The 23,397-nt window shown below is 41.8% G+C and overlaps 1 protein-coding gene across 1 annotated transcript in view; it reads left to right on the plus strand.

Annotated features, from left to right (window-relative positions):
- The window catches only part of LOC144751989 (extracellular calcium-sensing receptor-like), a 182,782-nt gene that overhangs the window by 109,857 nt on the left and 49,528 nt on the right, over window positions 1-23,397 (plus strand). The window contains exon 9 of the mRNA XM_078639948.1: window positions 13,558-13,681. Within this exon, the coding sequence (XP_078496074.1) occupies window positions 13,558-13,681 (124 nt within the window). The remainder of the gene's footprint in view (window positions 1-13,557; window positions 13,682-23,397) is intronic.

The following is a 23,397-nucleotide window of genomic DNA, read 5'->3' on the forward strand; positions in this document are numbered from 1 at the left end:
TTTATATGCAATGAAGTATCTGTACTGTTCACAATGGGGCAACAAGCAGGGTAATAACTGGCCTCTCTGGGACTGTCAATTCCTTGCACTGCCAACCCACTTATGTTATTGTTAGAAATGGGATTTCTGGTTGGCTGAGGCTCGCGCCAAAGCCAGGCAGAAACCACCACTCTAGTCAGGGCAAGGAAGTTACACGCCAAGAATAACCCCTGCTCACCCCCTTGGCAACGTGACATGAGCAGTAAGGCTTATCCCGGAGGCAATGTGTAAAGCATTTGCGCACGCACACAACAGCAACAACATCCCAGGCCCCCCACAAAAGTAACTCCACACAAGGTTATATCAAAAATAGCATTTGTATTCTCAAAACACATCAGATAGTAATCACACAATATAATTGGTGCCAACTGGCACAGGCAATACTTACAAGGGATTATTTACATATGACATGGCCACATGGACCACTGTCAGCATCAGCACTTGGTAAAGAAATAGTACAATAGATAACTTGGTAAAAGTAAGATAGGCCATAAAACGTACAACCAGTAAACACTGGTACTCACTGTAGTTTGCAACAGTCTGTGACATGAAATCCATCATGCACAGTATCCCACGAGTCTAACTACAATAGACCCAAACCGCCTAAGTAAACATTGCACTACGGGTGTAAGTCACACAGGGAAGTATAATCTCCATAACACAAACCTAAACAGGTAAAACAGCCTCCTATGCATGAACCATATCTAGAGGTATCAAAACAGGGTGCGCAAAACATACTATACCTCATACATTTCCTAGAACCCAAAAGCATTAGCACTTGAATCACAATAGCACATAAATCACATTAGCACATAAATCACATTAGGGCCTGCACCCTATTAATGTAAGAATCCCCCCTGGCCAACTGGCCATCTCAAATAAGGGGGCTCAAACGCTCTATGTCCAGAGAGTCAGGGCTGCTGCCTAAGCAACGAAAGTCAAGGTTGCGCCACTGCGCCAAAACCTAAACTTGGCAGCTGCACACTACTTGCTGGGCAGCTGTGAACAAGAACTGGGAGGCCCAAACGCTGCAGCTAGCACTAAGTGCTGCGCAGCTGTGGAAGGCCAAGGTAGGGGCGAAGGAGTGCGTTCCACTCCTGAATCTAAAAGCACATATCCCCTGAATGAAATACCTAAACTTGCTAGGCAGCTGTGAAGTTAAAACTGCGGCATGGGCTCTCACTGGCCCTCAGAACAACTTGCCTAACGTTGGAGCCCTCTAGGCTCTGAAATAACCAGGTGTCCCCTAATGAACTGCGGCGGAAAGGACAAAATGGGCCCTGGCACAACTGTGCACTCTGGGCCCTGCTAGGGACTCTTTAAAATAACATGGCACTTGCTGGAGCCATCTGGCTCGGAAAACTAATGGGGGCGGGGGAGCCACCTTGGCTCCTTAAACAAACATGCCCCCAAACGTAGGAGTGACCTGCTGCAAGTACAGAATGTTCCCTTAGTTCATGTATTTGTTGGTAAAGTTGTTCGGTACTACCTATCTTAAGTCCGTCCCTAGTTTTTTTTCTACTTTGATTCAGTAGCTCTCAGTCGAGGACGCAATTTGTACCTGGCAGCCCCAGGCACTGTGTGATCAATGAACAAAGGCTCCTGGATAGCTCGTATTTCCGGTGGGACAGAGTCATTCAAAACATCGTCATTCTCCTTGTCTGTTTGTGTCCAGGTTAGTTGAGCATCGCTGAAGGGGACAATCCTGGGCACTTGCTCACATTCCTTGTCGACAATACCCACTGTTCATATGACAACGGCAAAGGAATCCTCCAGCAATGGGTGGCATGCACCCAGTTCATTGGACCAGCAACCATTACAGCCGTCCGTGTCACCACCAGAACCTGCTCAGGACATTTCCATCAGGGCTCCACCAAAATATAATCGCCTGCCTGAATGTCGTGGCCGACCCCTCTGGTATAGGAGGTAAAGATTACCATACCTGTTGGTGAATAGAAATAGCTGGCCAAGATAGTCAAGCAGCTCGTGTGTTCAATATCAGAGTATTTACGAGGACATGGAACACCCCAGACACTTGCCAGAAGTCCAAACATGACCTTGTCAGGTGACAAGCGTGTTCTAGAACAGGCTGTAGTTCTTGTTGACAGAAGAGCTAACGGTAGAGCATCTAGCCATTTCAACCCTGTCATCTCTTGGATTTTTGAAAATTTCAGTTTCAGTCAAGATTCCACAGCACACCCCTCACCAGGGGAACGCAAACAAAATCACACCACAGACTATACAATCAGTCATTGGTAAAATGCCTGCCAAAAGGGAACAATTTCCGTTTTAGGTTAGCACAAAAAATTACTCAAATTGGGGCAGTATTCCCTGATGGTACACCTCATGAGAAACACAGAATTCTGACAATCTGTTTACCAATGGGGATAGCACCACATGTGGAGGACTGTGACACTTGGGGTACAGTCTTTGCTTCAATCTACACAAAAACACATGGTATACCGTCCATGGTGGTGATACCAGACGTTCTGAGACAGATTCAAAATGAATACGGTCCAGAACCGGCCTTAAATCTAGGTATGAAATTACTGAAAGAATTCGAACAGATCTCGGTTATACTATTAGCCAACATCAAAGGTGAAGCAGCATCTGTGGCAATTCACCAGAAGTTAAAATAAATATAGCAGACCAACCATATGAGCTTGCAAGAATTATTGAAAAATCTTATGAAGAACTAGGAAGAGATAGTTTGGGAGGGAAACCATTAAAACCCCAGCTAACTGAAAATCATGAAAAGGTATTTATTAAAAATAATCTCACTACTCCTAAAAAGAAGTGGGAAAATACTAAACCGTCACTTCCTAAGGAGAAATATTCTCAGTCCAGAGGAAGATATCCCCAGAAGGGAGATAGGTCTCCCCAACGGGAACCCTCTGAAAGAAGGTGTAACCTTAGAAATAGGGATACTTTAAGAAAGCCTGATAGATATCAAGATACTGATACTCGTTCCTCTTGTACCTTTCAGACTTCTACGCAGAAATCAGAGAGGAGAGGACGATAAGAACAGAAAGAGGAACGCGTGAAGTCCAAAGAAGAACAGCACGTTCCAAAAAATTTAAAAAAACAATTCACAAAAAAGAAGGTAGCAAGCATAAAAATCAGACATGCCGAGGATCTTGAGGACACAACTCAAGAACAGGGAGTGGGCCCAGACAATGCTAGACACTGCAGCAGAAGACACAATAGTTCACAGGATCCTGATGGATCATCTGGAGACAGTGGACTTCGATGAATGCATTCAGGTTGAAACTGCCAATACCAGGGTTAGTGTACCTCACAAGTTATATGAAGTAACACTCCAGATGGAGGGGGACATAACTTGAAAAATAAGAGCATTCTTTTGGGAGAAACTCTCTAAGGGCTATGACATACTTCTAGCTGAAAAAGACTGGCCTTCTGAATTTGTTAGCGAGTTCCCACATGGTGAGGAAGTAATTATGCCAGCCTTCTCAAATCACATTCCTATTCATAAAAAATACACATATGCCAGAAAATGGGCTGTGGCCCAATCTCCAGCATGATATACAAATCATACAGGATGGGATGAGGATTCCCCTCACCATAAAATCCAGTTAAAAAATCAACCTACTGCACAAAGGCAGTATCCAGTTAAGCAAGAAGCTATCAGCCTGATTCATGTACATGCCGTTTTGCGTGGCCCTAATAGCGAATCATAGCGACTCGCTATTGAGGACACGCAAAACGGCATTCATGTAGGAATTGCTAATAAAATAGCGATTCCTACATGTTCTTTATTTGCGAGTAGCAATTTGCTACTCGCAAAAACTCCCCATTCATTCCTATGGGCCAAGAGGCCCATAGGTGTGAATGGGGAGTATCCCTTATTTGCGAGTAGCAATTTGCTACTCGCAAATAAGATAGCGATTTTAAGGGTGCCAGGGGTGTCCAAAGGACGCCCTGTAGCACCCCTAAAATGCACATTTGAACAGGTGTTGCGCACACACATGTCCAAAGGACATGTGTGTGTCCAACATGCAACTAAGAAAAATGCTTTTAAAAGCATTTTTCTGAGTTTTTGCTATTTACCGACAGGTCTGACCTCTCGGTAAATAGCGGCCCCAAAAGTGCAAAATCGCAATTTCTTGATGTGTCATGAATAGCATTTGAGGAATCTCTATTAGATATTTCTTAAATGCCATTCCTCGCAAATATGCAAATTCTTAAATAGCGATTTTTGCATTTGGGATTGTGAATACCAAATGCAAAAATCGCACTCGCAAAGGGCCAGATTCTCAGAATCTGGCCCTTTTGCGAGCGCTATTGCCTACATGAATCAGGCTGTAAGAAACAGTTAAGGGAGATTTTAAATCAATTTGAATATCAAGGGGTGATTGAAACATGCACCTCATCAATGAACAGTCCTTTGTTTCCTGTCTCCAAACCAGACAATTCAAATTGTCTAGTTTTGGATTACAGACATCTTAACTCCTGTTGTAAAACATTTGCAGTACAAAATGCACATAGTGCAGCACTGATGAATGACATTGTGCGGAAAAAATATAAAACCATATTAGACATTTCAAATGGGTTTTTCTGTCAAAACATAGGACCTGAAAGCAGGCATTTGACCGCTTTCTCAATTATGGGGACACAGCGACAATTTAGCTGTCTCCCCCAGGGATTCAAGAACAGTCCAGGGTTATTTTCAGCCAGGGTAACTACAAATGTACGATGATGAGGTATTATCATATGTCGATGACATCTATCTTACAGATGATAATTTGGGCGTGCACTTGAAAAGAGTGAACACCATAATACTTGGGTTTGCTTCTGAAGGGTACAAATTCAATTTTAAGAAATCACGAATTGCCCACCTCAACGTCCTATTCTTAGGATATGAGTTATCAAGTGAAGGCAAAAGCCTGGCAGGAAACTTTCTAGAAAAATGTGTGCTGCTCCAAACTCCAAGAACGCTGAAGAAATTACCGTCAATTCTAGGTTTCCTGAATTTTGGAAGAACTTTTGTTCTGAATTACGCAGAAAGGGTTAAACCCCTCTACGAACTAATCAAACCTGATTTCAAACCAACTAATTGGACTAAAAAGCACACAGAAATTGTGCGTACAGTGCAAACAGACATGCTAGCAAAAACACAATTAGATACACGTGATAATACACGCAACCTTGTGATCTGAATCATCCCAGTGAGATGCGGATACAAGTACCTGACTTATAATGAAGGTGAAAAGGTATCAATAGCATACAAATCACACGTGTACACACAAGCGGAAATAAAATTCACTTCTACAGAAAAAATTCTGACAGCGGTTCAAACTGCAGTAGCAAAAGAGAGAGCTCTTGCACAGGGTCAGCGCATAATGATCGTTGCACCTGTACCTGCCTTAGAGGTAGTGACAAAACCAAGCATTCCCAATGCAAAAGCTTTACATCCAAGATGAATACAATGGGTTAACTCTCTTGCTGCAACAGACGTTGAATACGTGTTTGACCCCTACTTAAAAACACAAGAATTCCTATAATACGAGTACGAATGTCCCCTGCCGACCGAGATTCTGCCTCTAGAACATTACGGATGTATAGTCTATACAGACGGATCAGCACAGCCCGCAGTTGGGGGAAAACAAGCCTATAGTGCTGCGTGCGCGATCGTTAAAGGTCGTTGGCGCGAAGGTAAATTCAGACCTATGGTCATTAAAACTCAATCACTCGGAGACTGTACAGCTCAGCGAGCTGAACTACAAGCTTTCAAGATGATGCTTGAAAAAACCTATCGCGAATTCCCAACACTAATAGTGTGCGATTCGTATTTCTGAGTTGAATCTTACAACAAACACTTGCAGAACTGGGTTTGAAACGGTTTCAAAAATTCAGAAGGTGGCACGATTAAGCATAAAACGCTGTGGGAACAAGTAGTTCTTTTGCAGAAAGACATACAAAAGACTCACGTGATTCATACACTGAGTCATCAACGTGATGGCGTTCACGTTACAGGGAATTAATTGGCTGATGAAGCCGCAAAGGCAGCTGTGCAAACGACTTCCGTAGCTACAATCACTCGTTCGAAAAGAGTAATAGACGGTAAAATGTTACTAGCAGTAAAAACCTGAATGGAAGGCAGCTATGCAGCGTCACCTCTAAACTATCCACTCACAAATACATACATAATTGATTCAAACTCTGTTCCTTTTGCTCAAATACCTGGAGTGGGGGACAGAGTAATTCCAAACAGTAATCGGGAGCTGCTTTCATACACGAAGCACATATGGGAGAGGGTCTGAGACATCACGGGATCTTGAAATCTTAAATAGAATTAGAAAAGATGTACTGGTGGCCGGGACTGGGAGTTGATGTGTACAATTTCGCAATCTATTGCCCTAACTGCAACAGAAATCGCAGCAGGGAAAACCACCAGATACCTGACTACAGAGTAGGCAGCCCAGTTCAGATACCATTGCTAGACAGCATTAGACTATCTACACGCAAACGTTACGTTGAACGGATGCGGTCCCACAACTACTAGGACAAGATTTATTTGGATGTGGCCCCAGCGCTCGGCTGACGCCAGAACTGTTATAAAGGATTTGCGAATCTTTATCGGCACATACGCAATAGGCACGCTATATTCTGACCAGGGTCCTGCGTTCAGCTCTCGAGCTTACAAGGAGGCCATGACTAGTTTGGGCGTTGCATTGCGGTATTCTAGTCCCTTCCATCCTGAGGGTGATGCGGTAGTGGAAAGAAAAAAAACGTGACTTAAAGCAATCCATAACAGCTAAGGTATTAGGTTTGGGTGATGGGTGGGTCAAATATCTAATAAGTGTCCAACTTAGTTAATCTGCCAAGACATTCTCTGGGTGGAATCACTCCATATGAATTACTGTTTGGTACTAGAATGTTAATCGAATACCTCGATTGTCAAACTTCAATGGTGGAACAAAAACCCTTTGATGTCAAAGATCGTTTGGCTGTTTTACAGGACTTGAACGAAACAAGAAAAAGTCTAAGTAACGCAACACAAAAGCCAACCTCCACTGTAGAAAAACCACCTGTCCCAGCAAGACCTGTCTGGATTTAAAGATTAGAGATCTAGTCAGAGAGAAGATCGCGGTGAAGAAGGAATTTGTGCCTTCTTACAGAAAAGCAGTACCTGTCTTGGCAATCCAAAGAACAAGATCAGTAGTACTACCGCCATTTTCTGGTAAAAAGGAGAACAAAGTTTTGTCCATCGACCTGGTCAAACCACAATCATGTGGCAAATAATAAGTAGTAGGCCAAGTGGACTCCCAAGAAGTAGCAGAAGACCAAATCTCGCTACTATTCAAGAGGTTCAAACTGAAAGACTTATCACCTTTGATAAACCTGCAGTGAGAAAAGTAGGACTATGTAACAAAGCCATGGAACTCGTGCCTCTTGAGACCCAAATAACAGTTCGTCAAGAAACACCTGTCTACAATGATGTAGCCTCTGACTATACACATATGACAAAGGAAGAAGCAGCTGCAAAGATTAACAACAATCCAGATGCAATTCCAACAATTGACAGAACTGCCTCTGGCTATTTCATCAACTTTGATACAATTTCTGAGGATCCCAGTGAGCCCGAAGATGAGACCGCAAATAAAACTTTTGGATTCTGTTAGGAGTACTTTTCCTCCTCCTCTGGCTCATTCTGGTTTTGAGCTTGCGAAGAATGATAGATGGAAAATATAATACAATGGACACAGAAAGTCAGAAAATCATCTTGGTCCTGAAACCTCATATATCTTCCCATCGTGAAAGAAAAGATCTGTCATCAATGAACATCACAGCCATTCCTATACCTGGTGGTATAGCATGGGACAAAACTGAGTATGACATCTATGGCCCGGTAGAGCTTCTGAAGATTCTGCACCAGTTCAAGATCTCTTTAAGTGACTTTGTTTCACCAAACACATTTTCTGATGATTGGGACTTTGAGGCTATTAATAATATGATGAAGATTTAGAGATGTCAGCTAAATTTACTGAACATGAATACTTACAAGGTTCATCAGATTATGAACAAATGTATTGTTTTAATCATTATGGTCTCCATTATTTGCATAAATCTGCAAACCCTAGACATGTTTATACATATAATCAATGGAAACACTGTCCAACGCCGCTAAAAGGCAGCTCAAAAACATTTTATGAAAAGTTTCCATACTTCACAGGGTTTAATGTTACAAATTCAGAAACATTTTATTTAAAAAATGAGAAAAAGACAGGAATGAAAACAATGTTGACCAATACTAAACAAATGTATTCTGCAAACTTTTATGCTCAGCTGTCTACATTAGGTTTTGACTTTTGGAAAGACAACATCGAGACAAAAACAGTCTGGGGCACAAAAGACTGGCAGGTGCAAGGTTTAGAAGCCCTGTTCAGAGCCTGCATTATACCAGAACAAATAATGTTTTTAAATGACACTGTTCAACAAACTTCTTGTCTTAGCCTAGCTAAGATAAAAGATTTAAATAAACTGTCTATACCTAAACCCACATCTGACAGTGATAATGCTACAGAAGAGGAGGTAGACGTACCCTATATTTTAAAATAGAACAGAACTAATCCTGATTGGAAAAAATTGTTAATCTGGCCCACAGACACTAATAACTGACATGATATATTCCTGGAAAAAACACAGGGGTTCAAAATGAAAAGGCCAGATCCAAGATATTCCCAGAGACAGCATCCAGGGATAGTAACAACATACAGTGTAGGAAAACTTTGCCTTGAGTGGCTACAGAAATCTTCACTTCCGGAAATAAAAAAACACTTATCTTTACTTAAAGAAGGCAATGATTTGCGAGATTTCTTAAAAGGGCCTCGCAAACCACGTCAAAAAGATTTCATATACGCCGGTATATATGCTGCGTACAACGAGGCTTGGAAAGTGACGCAAATAGAAACTGCAGAAAGAATACGAGAAATTGATCGTATTAATTTGGAGAAAACACTCTCTTTAGTAGACAATGGGTTAACAACTCTGTCGCCCAGAATATATTCATTGGACAGCATTGTATCATCTGCAATTGACATAACAGAGAAGGACTTGCTAATGTTACAACATGGCCAGTCTCAATTACATTCTATAATGCAGCTGGGCTGGACGTTGAAAAATCTGCGTTCAGGCTATGTGCCATGGCGTCTAATCAACACAACGTCATTGTTTTCTATATTTAACCTTCCAGATAAACAAATGTCTTTGGCACAAAAAAGAGCAGACTATACGGTGCTGAGCATTGAAAAACTGGAAAGATTACCCTTAACAGTTTCTGAGAAGCCTGTCATTGAATGGATAATAGATTGCAGCATTGCGATACCAGTGAAGATTTTCCAGTTCGAGTATTGTCTACAGCATATACCAGCGGGCTGTATGAAAGGTTGGGTAAAGAATACATTAAGTCGACCTGGACTTTACCTTACAAACATAAGTGTTGGAATAAGGAAAAAGAGGTATTCCTTAGTGGTAATAATTGCATGAACTCACTAAGCGATACACTTTTGTGCTAAGGTATTAATTTACATGGAGCCTATGACGGTTCTGAAAATAACCTTTCATGCCATCTGCATGGGACACCCCCCACAGTGATAGAACACATTTTTCAGGCAACTATCCAATGGCAGTTACGTTATGCTGAATGATCACAGAGGTTGTGGCGTGTTGCCAGGAAAAGCTTATCTAGTTAGTATGTCGTACATGGTCACTTGTTGTATGCAAGTATTGTATCCAATGTACAAGGCAGACAGAGGGACAGACTTATGGCCTTCACTGAATATCTCTTCTATACAAATTGATACTTTAAGCAGAATGAAAGTCATTCTTTTACAAAAAAAGTCCCACTGACCTCGTCTAGAGAAACGTATGATCTGCAGGTTGCAATGTCTTCTGCAGAGATACATGTATTATTATCAATAAACTGCCCAGTACATTTTGCAGAAATGTTAAGTCAAATCTTAAACATGTCTGATGCCAGCGGCATCGCACATGTATTTAAGACAATTTTTTTAGGACTGTTAACACCATTTTAAGCAGTCCTCTGCATTTTTCCAAATTTCGTGCACTCTGTGTTCGACGGCCTGCCTTTAATCTTCGGACTAATAGCAGGAATTCTATATTTATTCCTTCTGCTACGATATGGAAAGTCCGGCTACCAGCAACACCCAGACTACCATGGAACAATGCCTCCTTGCCATGAGGTATCGTGAGAGAATTTCACAGTTTCTTGGCTTGGCTCGTTTAAGAGATCTGAACACAACCTGGTTTCTATCGTTCAGACCAATCTGCCAAGATTGCATCTTACCTGTTCTTCGATGCCTGCTTTGCGGACAGGAATGCGTGTTGGACATTTGTCTTACACTTCCATCAGTACTGCCATCGGATGTTGACGCTTTGCTAGGTCCAGTAACGGCTCATGCATCGTGTTGCCTCCAACGGCTGCCTTTTCTGATGACGGCATTCATTGAGGTCTCACCGGCAAGTCTAACTGAGGGTGAGATACGAGAAACTACAGGCATACAGGTACCATCTACTACGAACATTGCTAATGCATCAAACGGTGACGGCGATAATCCGCACTTCTGCACTTTTCATCTGCTAACTGAAGTGGTTCCACTTTCACCTACTGCGGTAGACGGTTTCTTTGCCAGCCTAGATGATCTGATGTTTTCTCATGACACTCCTGAGAATAACTTTTGATTATTTCACACAGCGTTCTCTGAACTCTGAAATTCGGCCTTCATTTTTCAAAACAATCTACTAATTTGAACTTTTTTCCTAAATAGAACTTTTGGCACAGAGTAATCTGCTTAAAGTAGAACTATTCTCAGAGAACAAGATTTCTTTTGAAAAACTTCCTAATGACTATATTTGGCCCAATAATCAGAACAAAAATGTCTTATAAAGTATGATATGGGATGGTCAAGAAAATGTATTTTTCCCTTCTGTAAAACTTCAGACACATTTCATGAATATATTTTACAATGATAGAATGTATGCTGTGCTTCATGTCTAAAAAGACTTGCTTATTCTATACTCATTACATTCAAACAAGCCTTTTCAAATTCAATTTTATATGTTGTATTTTGGGTGGGATTGTATACACCAGCTTTAGATATGTTCAGTGCTTACAGGTTTAGTTTTATTGAAATTAAGATCGTGGAGTGGGTGTTGTAAATGAATCTAGGACCCTAGTGTAAATGTTGCCGATTCATACCCTTATATAGATGCGGATTATCCTATCCTTATATAGCCATAGAAATCATTACCATATTTAGACTGAGCCTATGAAGCCCAAATACGGCATGGCAACTTCCACTATGTTTCAAGAATCAGCAACGATTTCTTCGAAAAACCCGCCTTCAGCAGCTAGGGACTTCCCCTTGCCTGAATACTAATTTACCTAGGAAATCATGGAGTTTTCGAAGAACTAAGTCTTCTATGACGTTATTAAGTCCAATCACACGTCAAACTCGGCACCTTCATAGTATAAATATGCCTAGATTTGTCCAAGCAGACACACGGTGGTTTGGAGCAGATCGACTAACTACTTGCCCGATGCCCTGCAGCAGCAAGTGCCGAAGGAAGCCGACCCTCCAGCTGATGCACTGAGAGACTCTGTCTTTTCTCCTGCCGAGAAATCCAGCTCCAGTGTTTCCAGGCTACCCTTGTGGGTTGCTGGGAAATCGAGTCCTGAGAGAGAGATACAAGACCTCCTTCATTCTAAACCAAGGTACGGAGCTGATTAGACCCTTAGAGAATTCTTGATTAGATTCTTGGCAGAAAATACTAAGCTTAAACTACTCCTCACTTACTTCTTCCCTTGTGCTAGACTTAGGTCAGGTACACCGGGGTAGGCGTATTTTAGAAGCACCAGTTGAGTACTTTTAGCCATCATTTTAACACTGTATGTATTTTACCTGTTTTAAGGAAATGTATGGCTTAGAAACCATATCATGCATTTACAATACTACTTTATAATACTGTTCGTATTATATACTCTATACTTTATTACCAGTATTATGATTGTAGCAGTACATTTCTTATGCTTGAGAAAGAAGACTGTTTAATAAATACTTTTTATTGAAAATGCCCATCTCTCTGTTTTCTCAGCACCTCTTGTGAAACGAAGCATGCACTAATGACTGAGTAAAATAGCTATCTATTGTTTCCGCGACTCTAGAGATTGATTTCTTATTCTTGGGAAACAAAGTTGTCATGTTTATGCGGTTGTCAGAAACTAATCCCTTCTTGTAAATTCGAGGAAGTTTCTAGTGACCTCTGAGCTAGCTGGCACTCACAATTAAGTCTAATAGATTTGGTAGAGACCTAGTCGACCTCAGTCCTACGTCTAAACTACAGGATGTATTATTCCAATGCGCAGCGCCTAGTGGGAATATAGGAACTACACTACACCTGCTGACTGTGGATGATTGGCAGAATGAAATTTCTGTTTAATTTGTAAACCTTCACAAATCAAATTCAATCACTTTCCCATTAAAAAGAGACCCGTTGTCACTCCAGATAATTTGGGGAAACCAAATCGGGGAAAATACTCTTCAAGAAGTACTTTTGCAGTTGTAATGGCCGTATTGTACTTAGTGGGGTAAGCCTCAACACATTTGCGGAACGCACATATGACCACTCACCCATGATGTTCTCAATCTGCTGAAATGTTTGCCTCCCTACAGTGGTTGAACTGTTTTTGCAAAATGGGCATCTGTAAAGCAGGGTTTCACTTTGAATAAATCAGACCCTGGTACTATTTTGTCCTGGTTTTGTTGGTGAAGCGTTAAATAAAACAAACAAAATATTACCTGTCTAATTTTTGAAACATCAGTAGTGATAATATTTGGAGTGATGGATGAATAGAGGAATTCAGTATTTGTCAGTTTGAGCTTTACCTTGGTATTTGACATCAATTTTGGATTAGCTCAAAACATGTTGGAGTCTCTGAATGTCGTTGGTTGAAGACTATTTCAAGTAGAGTTCTCAGAGTATCAATCGATCTTGATCTTGTCCTTCAGCATGTAGAGGTTCAAGATGTTTGGGAAGAAGATATAGCCCTGTGACACTCCACAAGCGTTGGGGAGTTTTTCATTTTTTTTATCCCAATGTGTTTGATTTATGATCTGTGTCTGAAAAGTGCATGCATGTATCTAGGGTGTTAACCAGTAACTTGATGGTTGATTGGGTCAAAGACTGTGGAGAGGTCAAGCAGGATTAGAAGTCGGGATGTATTTCTATTTATGATAAGAAGACGTTGTTGGATTCCTGCTGAGCAGAAGGTATGATATGTTACAGTGTGCTGTGCTACAGTGGGGTACTGCATGGTTTGGTTTATTGTGGAATCGTATGGTATGTTGTGTTATTGCATGGTCAATACGGTGTGGTATCATCATTTAGCACCAAGACATACGTCACTCTATATATTTATTTTTTATCATGTGTGTTATGGTTCTAATTTCTCACTCTGTATCTGTTCTTTCCCCCCAGGCTCCCAGTTCCTTCTGCAGTGAGAGCTGCTTCCCTGGGTTTAGACAGTCTGCGAGGAAAGGCTGGCCTGTCTGCTGCTTTGACTGTGTTCCCTGCTCTGCTGGTGAGATTTCAAATGAGACAGGTAAGTACCATTTAAGTCTGATTCACATGCGTAACTAGTGCTCCTTGGAGTGGGACGTGGTCATGTTTGGAAAAGTACAAGCCCAAGGACTGCATTTCTAATAATTTCAAGACTCAAGCAGGTCCATGGAGTAGCACTAACGTCTATGGCATTATTTACCAAAATCCTAGAAAAACATGTTTAAAATGTCTTCTTGTCTTAGATCTCTTCACCTTTGTTTCTGCGACCATTGCAGCCTCCTTGGAGTCAGTGGTTTATCAGGAATCGCTAAACATGAGATAGAACCCTGTTCTGTGTCCGCATCACTCCTACAGTATAAGGAGTGCCATGAATGTCAAGTATTCTGGACAAGGTACCAAAGAACTTGGATTAAATGAAGGGGTTTTCATCGGTGAAAGGTTCAGCCATCAGGACACCCTTATTTATAAGCAGAATGGATATTTTTAAAGATGTGTCATGTTGATTCTATTAACAAGGTTTTTTAGCTGAGAGCCATTAGAGTCCATAGGGTTGCTCAAGTGTATGTCAATATCCTCTTAACAAAAGAATTGTGCCAGTGATTAGTTTTGCCCCTCATTCAATAAATGCGTTATTATTAGGGGTGGGCGAAATTTGCGTAGTCGTGCTACGCAAAGTTCCGCAAAATGGTAAAAAATCTCTGCGAACACGCAAAAATTCCAAGAACACGCGGAATTGCTTGTTCGCGATGCTTTTTTCCTGTTTGCGATCGCTGTTTGCATGCTCGGGGAGAAACATCTCGCGAACACGCATTTTGAGAACGCGAACAAGCACAAAATTCCGCGAAGCTGCGGAATGCAGAATTTTGGGCAATTTAGCGTTCTCCGCGGAATGCAAAATTACTCGAATTCCGCAAGCGGAACGGAATTTTCCGCCCAGGCTTATTTATTATCCCCCAATATGTGATAGATAATCTGCGCTTTTGTTGGAACTGTGGTCTTGTCTTGAATTTCTGTTCCAGGCATGAAATGTGGAGAGGTTTTCAAATCAAATTCATTTGGCTTGGATAGCATATATGCTAATAGTCAGAACCACTTCACCTGTTCTCTCCTCTTGGTCAAGACATTTGATTGAGCAGTCTAGTGGGACCAGTAGGTTAGAACTGCCAGAGTGTTTTCTTGTGATCATGTCTTGGTCAAAAATAGCATATTTAGAGTGTGCGCCTGAAAAGTGTCAGTGCTGTCTCTGCAGTGATTTTCAGTGCAGAGACAACTTTGCACTGAGCAGAAACCAATTGGTTCAGCAAGTGCATGGTTTAAGGTGGTTGAAGCCTTTTCTGTCTCTGGGGCTCTGATTAGGAGGCCAACCAACTTAAAGTCACTCAGGTGGCCCTGGGTTCAAAATGCAGGTCCAGACCTTCTCACAGATCAGTGCAGCAGAGTAGCAGGGCGGCAGAGAAGCAGTCCTTCTTTCAGTAGAGCAGCACAGCAGTCCTTCCGAGTCTTTCACAGGTCAGGGAATGCACTGAAAACTTGGTTCTTATGGCCCAGTACTTATACTTGTTGCCAGCTTTGAAGTGGGAGACATTTCTAGAGTCCCCCCCCTACAGTAGCACATCAAAAGATTAAGTAAGTAATCATTTGTGTATTTCTTGAAGCGGAAACTCTGTTTGTAGTGTGGTGAGCTCCAATTCAATTGCCATCCTCCATTGTATATTTTTGGGGTGGGTGATAAACTTCACCATGTAGTGGTTGGCAGAGTTTTTGCCACCCTCCGCACTTCAAGCAGAGTGTTAAGTGTGCAAAACTTAACAAACTCCCCCAACAGGGCAAAATGTACCACCCTCTCCTAGTCATCACTGAGTTGTTTGAATGACTGCAGTTAGTTTGTGAGAGAAGGGTGAGTAATCAGTTCTTATTAAACAGTGAAAGTTATTTTGAGGAATATGCAGATTCTGCAACATGACCTGGAAGTGTGTAATTTCTGCTCTGAATTTAGCTGCTTTGTAGTCTCCCATGTAGATGTGGCTAGCTGCTTTATTGGACAAGAGAATAGGTTGTTGATTGAGGGCCATAGTGTTAGTAACAGATGATTGAATCATGAAGTTACCATCTCTTTAAATAAATGTTGCCCCTGCTATCTTACATCTCTGGCTTATAAGCCCTAACTAGGGAAAAAACAGTTCTGGGTTGCTTGTTATGTGATTTTCTGCAGCCTTCGGAGACAATTCTACAGGGTTGCAGTGACGCAGTCAGAAATATAGGTAGAGATGAATTAGGTGTTCGCATACAATGCAGCCTCGAAACCGGCTGTAACAAAACATGTTATGTTTGGTCTCAAACACCTTAGAATCATACCTCCACAACGGTAACCGGTGAGGGAGGTATGATTCCACCCTTCTGAAGCAAGCTTCGTAGGGTCACTGGTCTACCCGGCACCAGCCTTCTCGACCAGGGCAGCACAAAATGGTTGCTGCCGACCACAGACACATTTCTGCCCTCCTGCTGCTGAGCCAAACTCGAGCAGGGGAAGGCAGGACAATAGGCATCCTTTCACGGGGAGATGTGACCACCTCCCAGATAGGATTTAGTGTATTGGGGCTGGGTGGGTGTACATCCAATGTGCCTGAATGTCTACATATGTGGCACACTTGGTGTCCCTGTGCATAGTACAGTTCAAACCAGTCCTGGGAGCCATCGGCTCCTGCTCTGGTGCAAAACTAGACAAAATAACAGGGGAGTAACCTCCCCACTGCCGCGACCCTCCCCGTGCAGGGTCCCCATAATCTGTCCAACCCTCTCCCGTCGGTACAATAGGGCTTACCTGGCTGTAGGACTCTAGATTCGGCATGGACAAGATTCTGATCAACAAACAACTGACGTTCAACCGTCTGGACACTCTGGACCTCGCTGGACTTCGAATGGGCTTGACTTCGTCTCCCACTCTGTCCAAAGCATTGTGTGTGCCCGTGCACCATACATGCTCCATGCAGGATCTATGGAGCATCAAGGACAACTGATGTATCTCCCTTTGGGGTGAAGGAATCACTCTGTTTCATTTGCAGGCACCATTATGCAACGGACTGGTCTGCTGATCCTCAGCTCCTGCAGACTCCAAAGGCTCCAGCAACACAGGAGGTGGGTTCCTACATTCTTTGAAGTTTAGCTGCCCTCACACAGAGTTTAAGGCCAGTATCCCTCATGAGGTCCTCATAACCTGAACCCTGCGCACCACGTACATTTGCAAGTGCATATGCTTGTTGGCATCCCCCAGCTAAGTATGTTAGGCTATCAATAGTCCCAAACTCTGTGCATATTTAGTTTAAAGGACTTTGGCCTCCTCACAGTCTGTGCCCTGCAAACTGTTGTTTTGTGAAACTGCTAGAGGTCCCCTTGTGACTCCTGTGCCTTCAGCCTGTGGGTCAATTTGGGGAAAACACAGATTTTCTTGAACTCCCTTGGTGTCTCCAGGCCAGCCCTGAATTTCCTTGCTGTGTGCCCAGAATAGCATAACTCGGGTGAGAGGTCGCTCACCGGCGAGAGTTATAGGTTTTAATAATATTACATGAGGTATTTATGTAGTGCTCACATTGTTTCAAAGTTTTTTTCTTCAAGGTTTTGTGATGTCACAGGATATGCTTCATTATACATAGGAGGTTCTTGAGTTCTGGTGGGTGGTTGTCATATTGGTATTCTTTACGTGAAGTATGGTTATGGTTATAGCTTACATGGTACTCCCTTATGCAAGGGTGGTTTTAGTTCTTAGTGGGTGGTTCTCAACTTCTATGTGGTTCTTACTCAATGTTTCTTTTTGTGTTTGGTGATTGTGTGTAAGTCGCCCCGTGCTTCACTTTGTTGTTGCTGGGTGTATAAGTCACCCCGCACCTCACATATTGTATTCTTGTGTGTAAGTCGCGCTGCACCTCACGTGTTGTTTAGACCTGGGCAGTGAACTTCACTACGTTCACGGAGTTTGCAGAGTTTTCTGCACTCCGCAGAGCTCTCGGAGTGCAGAAAACGTCACTTTGCGATGTGCAGCAGAGTTTTTTCCCCGCTTGCGTTCACGAGCGGTAAGTTTGCGAACACGTGCTGCTGCTCGGGTAGATTTTGCAGGAATACCAGCACAAACTGCTGATTGCACTGCACTCTGCCACTTGCGGAACTTCGCAGAGTTTTTTTGTAACTTCGCTGAGTTCAGTGTAGGAAAACTCAGCGAATTACGCATGTTCTGTGTAAGTGGCGCTGCGCTTCATGTGTTTGTTGTTCTGTGTAATTCTGTTCTGTGTAAGTGGCCCTTCACTTCATGTGTTTGTTGTTTGTGTAAGTGGCCCTGCTCTTCAGGTGTTGTTGGGTGTAAGTCGCCCTGCACGTCACTGAGTGTACGCATTGTGTTGTCCTCTTGTGGTACATGTGTGTTTTGTCTCACCCATCTTGCCAGTTGGTCTTGGGTGCTTGTCCTGGGTTGTGGTCCACCCTTTATTTTGGATTTGTTTATTGGGAGGATGGGTATATGGTTTGTCAATGGTTTATCTTGCTTGCAATTATTTTCCTTTCCCTTCTAGTTATGCAGCATTCTTTCTCTTGTGGAGTTATTTTTACCTTTGCTTCCCTGAGTTTGAACTTTTCCATATTCTGTATATTTTCCTGTTATTAGTTATTCCCATGGTTTCCTACACTTTCATTTTTTATTTAAAAAGAATGGGCTACTGTTATATCCTCATAATGTGTATGCATGTTACCCAGCCTAGTTTTCTCCTAGCTGCTCAGCCAGAGTGAGAGCTGGTATTGGAATGTTGGTGTGACTGCGATGAATGGAATGCTTGGGTGCCTGAGTGGATGAGTGGAGGCACTTGGAGATGGGCTGAGCAGCAGGCAGGCTGCTCCTGGTGGGGCTGGTGTGAAAGCTGGCAACAGGAATAAGGACTGATGTACATATTTACATGGAACCAATAAGGAAGTCTACAAAACTCTACCTGGCTACCTGTGTCAACCTGTGAAAGGGAACAACAAAAAGTAAAACATGTATTGTGTATTCATGGCCCGCAGTCTACCCCATGGATTCCCAGTGGCGTGGTAAGTGTGGGTTAGACTCACCATATATGACTCAAAGTGTGTCTTCTCTGCGCGGTGGCAACACAAGGAAGGGGTTAAGAGGGGGAAGTGAAAAAGAGGGGTTTATACTCCTGAAAAGAGTCAGGCAGGCTGTTGCAGCATGTGGCTGACCTGTCTGAGGTGATGGGGCTGTCCTGTGGGCTCGAGAGGGTGGTCAGCAAATCATCCCAGTCCATTGCTCTTCCATATCCCATGCACCTCATCTTGCTGGAGCACTGTGGCCTTGGACCTGCCACACATCAGAGTCACTGACAGCCAATGGGATACCTTTGGCAGCATGTCAGCCTTCCAGTTCATTGCTATTAATCTATGCATCATAAACAATGACAAATTGATGAAGCAGTTTGTGGCCCACAGTCGCTCTGTACCTGTAAATGCTCCAAGTCATGCCTTTGTGATCAGTGCGGCCTGTGATTGTGGCCAGGGCATTCATGACTCTGTAGTAATTGACTCCAAGCTGGTTGAGGTATTTCATGAAGATTTATTGTAAGATGTTAAGTATCCTGGAATAAGCCCCACCAGGAGCAGCCTGCAGTCAGCTCAGCCCCATCATAACTGTGCTTATCTTCAACCAGCACCCAACATTCCGTAGTGCATCACAGTGCAGAGACATTCCACAAGAAGGGCATTAAGTGGGTTAAGGCATACATGGGAATATGCAATAGGTAGAATACAACATACCTCCTTTTCTTCCAAAACAAAACAATTAACAGAGGAGCATTGAAACTAAATTAAATATAATGTAAAACAACTTGACTTTAAGAGTACAAAACTCATAGTGATACAGAGAAGGAAATGAATAAATAATATAAATTGACCCATTCCTTTCCTGTAAACAACGATGTAAAATAACAAGACTAGATAAGCGAGAACTCATACAATAGACTAGAAACTAGATTGAACTGCAATCCCACCAAGTGAATACTGTAAAATTGATATTAAGACTTTTGAGAATGTACAAACTGGAAAACCTTGAGCAAAATAAACAATAAAAACTTGACAAACGTTCCCAACAAGACATACATTGAAATGTGCAATTATAGATAGAGAAAACGGCACAAATAGAAATTGAAAACATCGAGGAGTTGAGCTTTGCAATACTTCGTGAAAATGCTAGGCTAATTGAGAAGCGTTGCACAAATAGAAAATAGAGGGATGAAGGCATTAAACAGTATGTAATAGCACTTTTGAAAATGTATAAGTTTGAGAATGTGCAAACCTGGAAAACTTCAAGCAGAGGTCACCTGACATGCACAAATCGAAAAATATAAAGGATTGAGTAAAGTGCAACCTGGACAACCTCAAGTAGAAATATACCATTGAATTTGAACAAAATTACACACATGCAACCTTGTAAGAAAACAATTTGAGAAAACATTTGACTTGAAAAATTAAAGTCAAGTCCAGGCATGCATGTGAATTAAAAACACAAAAATAACAGTAGAATAATTTACAGTAACATTTGAAACCATACATTAGCAAATAATAGCATTTTGAAATTAAGAAGTATACCACCACACTGCACATAGTGAAGCATTGAAGTCCAAGGTAGATACAGTTAACAAGAACATCATGGCAGGAAAACAAAACTTTGCCGGTGTGGAAGAGCATGAGGTAAACACCCTGGCTTGTAAAGCATGTCCTAGACACACTGTCAGACACGTGAGAATTATTATTATGATTTTTTTTTTTTTAAAGGCACATGAAGAGAAATAGAGTAAATGTTGAGGCAAAATTAATTCCAGGGAGTCAAAGTCGTGCTCATGTAAACACGCATGACCAGTGGACTTGACATGCACCACAACGACATAGAAGAAAGTAAGGCACGTAAAATATTTCCTTGGATTAGGGCTAGAAACACGAGATAGAACTCGTGTTCAACACTGCCATCACCGATGGTGAACATCTTGAATGAGAAAGAGGACCAAAATCTTGATGTGAGGCGCCAATACTGAGATGGCGACACATTACCGAACTGATGTGCCGGGTGGCTGTAAGGTCAACCACACACCAAAACTTCTTAAAATTGACTCACTGCAGCAAATGTGCTTGAAATGAAACATCTGCGTCGTAAAAGTTCATGGCTCTGTCTACCCACTGTATAAAATATGTCTACAAATAGAGTCGTCACCCTCCCAGGCACATTTAAAGTACAAGTTAAGGTGCGTGTCCCCAACGTGTCTTTAATCTAGTTGATCTAAAGTCCTATGTCAAAACTTGGAGCACTGGTTGACAGAGGGGAGGAGGTACTGCAAAATGGGAAGAATAGTATATTCTTGATGCACTGTAAAACTAACTGGTAGGCAGGTACAATGGATGTGTGCAGGAGCACTTCGAGACATGCTTGCCCTCACCAAAGGCATAGCACAGGTTGAATTGACACACTTGACAGGTGAAATAGACATGGAACTTCTAGAGTAGCTGGGACAAGGAAGTGAAAATTTTTATTCAATAGGCTTTGATTCTGGAAGGCGGGAGCTACTGAACAACTTGAAAATCGAGCCATAAAGACTTTGGCAGAAAAATACTGCACAACTTGAAAACAAGAATAGAATTGAACCCCGTCCTTGAGTAAATGGATTGAAAATTGAACTGTACAGACCTTGGCAGAAAAATACTGCACAACTTGAAAACAAGAATAGAAGTGTACCCCGTCCTTGAGTAAATGGATTGAAAATTGAACTGTACAGACCTTGGCAGAAAAATACTGCACAACTTGAAAACAAGAATAGAATTGAACCCCGTCCTTGAGTATATGAATTGAGAATTGAACTGTACAGACCTTGGCAGAAAAATACTGCACAACTTGAAAACAAGAATAGAATTGAACCTCGTACTTGAGTAAATGAACACATGCATGCACATTGATAAATGAACAATTGAAATTTACAGTCCAACTAGAAAATGCAACAGACACCCGTGCACATAGAAAAAGACAATTTGAAATGCGCAATCCCAAATAGAGAAACCTGCAAACATGCATGCAAATACACTTAAACCATGGAGTAATAGAACTATCACATGCATCTCTATTGATATAATTGATGAATTGAAAGTATGCAAGTACATTCATAAATAAAATACAGTGAGAATGTAGAGTAATAGAAATCTTGAGAGCATGTAATTTGAGTAATATGGTATTTGACAATTGAGAAGAACTTGAAATTTGATAGGACCTGAAGATGGCATGACTTCCAAAAGTACCTTTCAAGACAGCAAAATGTGGTCTTTGTAGTTGATTTCGAGTCGAGGCGTCCCTTTACTGGAAAAAATAAAAAAACACCAAGAACTCCAACAAGGAGTATGTACATGAATTTAAAATGGAGTTCACAGTCTACCATACATTGAGAATATAATTCTAAAATGTGATTGGTTTTGCTGCTATGCATTCAACCACCATCAGACAGATGAACTCCCTTTGGTGTTTCATTAATGTATCAGCCTGTTCAGATATACTTTTTCCGACATTTTGACAGTTATTAGAGGTGCGACAGAAGGTTTTATTATCCTCAATTAATTATTTCAAGAGATTCGTTCTGCTTGCCTTTGGAAAGAAATCCATATTGAGAAATGGAAGCACTCAAAATACTACCAATATCCACCAAGTGTCGCTGTTAACAATAAATTAAGAGACTTTGTTTTGACTTGACTGTGCTTTCCTGTGAAGCTTTGACAACTGACAAGTCTCTGTGTTCAAAGAGAATTATTTTCCTCAGTGTTCTGCAGAACGTCATTTATATAGCACTAGAAACAGTTTCAATAGAAAACACAAGAGGAGATCTTGAAGGGTCCCAAAGATAACTTAGCGCGTGGAAATTGAAAAGTACCTTTGAATTATTGAAGTAACGTTCGGGTAGATACGTGTCTTCACTGGGGAGCATCTACACTGGGGAATGACAGGTGATTCCCAAACAACAATAATTGAAGGTGCGTACCTTGCATGTGATTGGTAAATAGAATGAAAACGGCAGAGGCACAAGAGGAGCACGTTGCCAATCACAGTGTGCCGAACGCATTGTACGTTGCGCCGGATGGCTCCTGGTGAAGGCGTGCTGCAATGCGTCTATTACAGAGCTCCAGGTTCTGTAGCAACGGAGCCTCGAGAACAGTGATCAGACTGGAATAGCTGAGCATGAAAAAATTGCCGGTGAGTGTGCACGTGCCGGGTGAGACTCGTGCTTGAATTCAAAAATATGCACAGCGGTTGATATGTACAATATTTCAAGTGCCTGAGACCGTAAAAGACAAAAATATGTCTCAACAAATCCGGATGCTACTGTAGATCAAATGTACTAGGTAGTTTGTAGAGACATCTTGAAGGTTGGGACTTTTACAAAAAAGATATTGCTATTTCTTCAGACTGCTTGAACTGCCCAAAAGTCGAGGAGAGGACTGGGCCACAATTGAGAAAAAATAGACTTACCCCATAAGTTCATAACTGGGTAGCTGCATACTTGCTTGATTTGAAGTATCAACGTTGTAAATGTGTACAGCTCTGCTTCGTGCGATGTTTACTTAGTCGAATATGTTCACAGTTGACAGTATTTTGACAGGTCCTTTTATTGCAGGATCCTATGTAGAAATTTTTGTTCCTACTTTAGACGCAAAGAGCACTTCAAAATGTCATGTAGGTACTCTTTTGTAGCG

This window comes from Lissotriton helveticus, chromosome 4_2, assembly GCF_964261635.1.
Source record: "Lissotriton helveticus chromosome 4_2, aLisHel1.1, whole genome shotgun sequence".
In the NCBI taxonomy this organism is placed as follows: domain Eukaryota; kingdom Metazoa; phylum Chordata; class Amphibia; order Caudata; family Salamandridae; genus Lissotriton; species Lissotriton helveticus.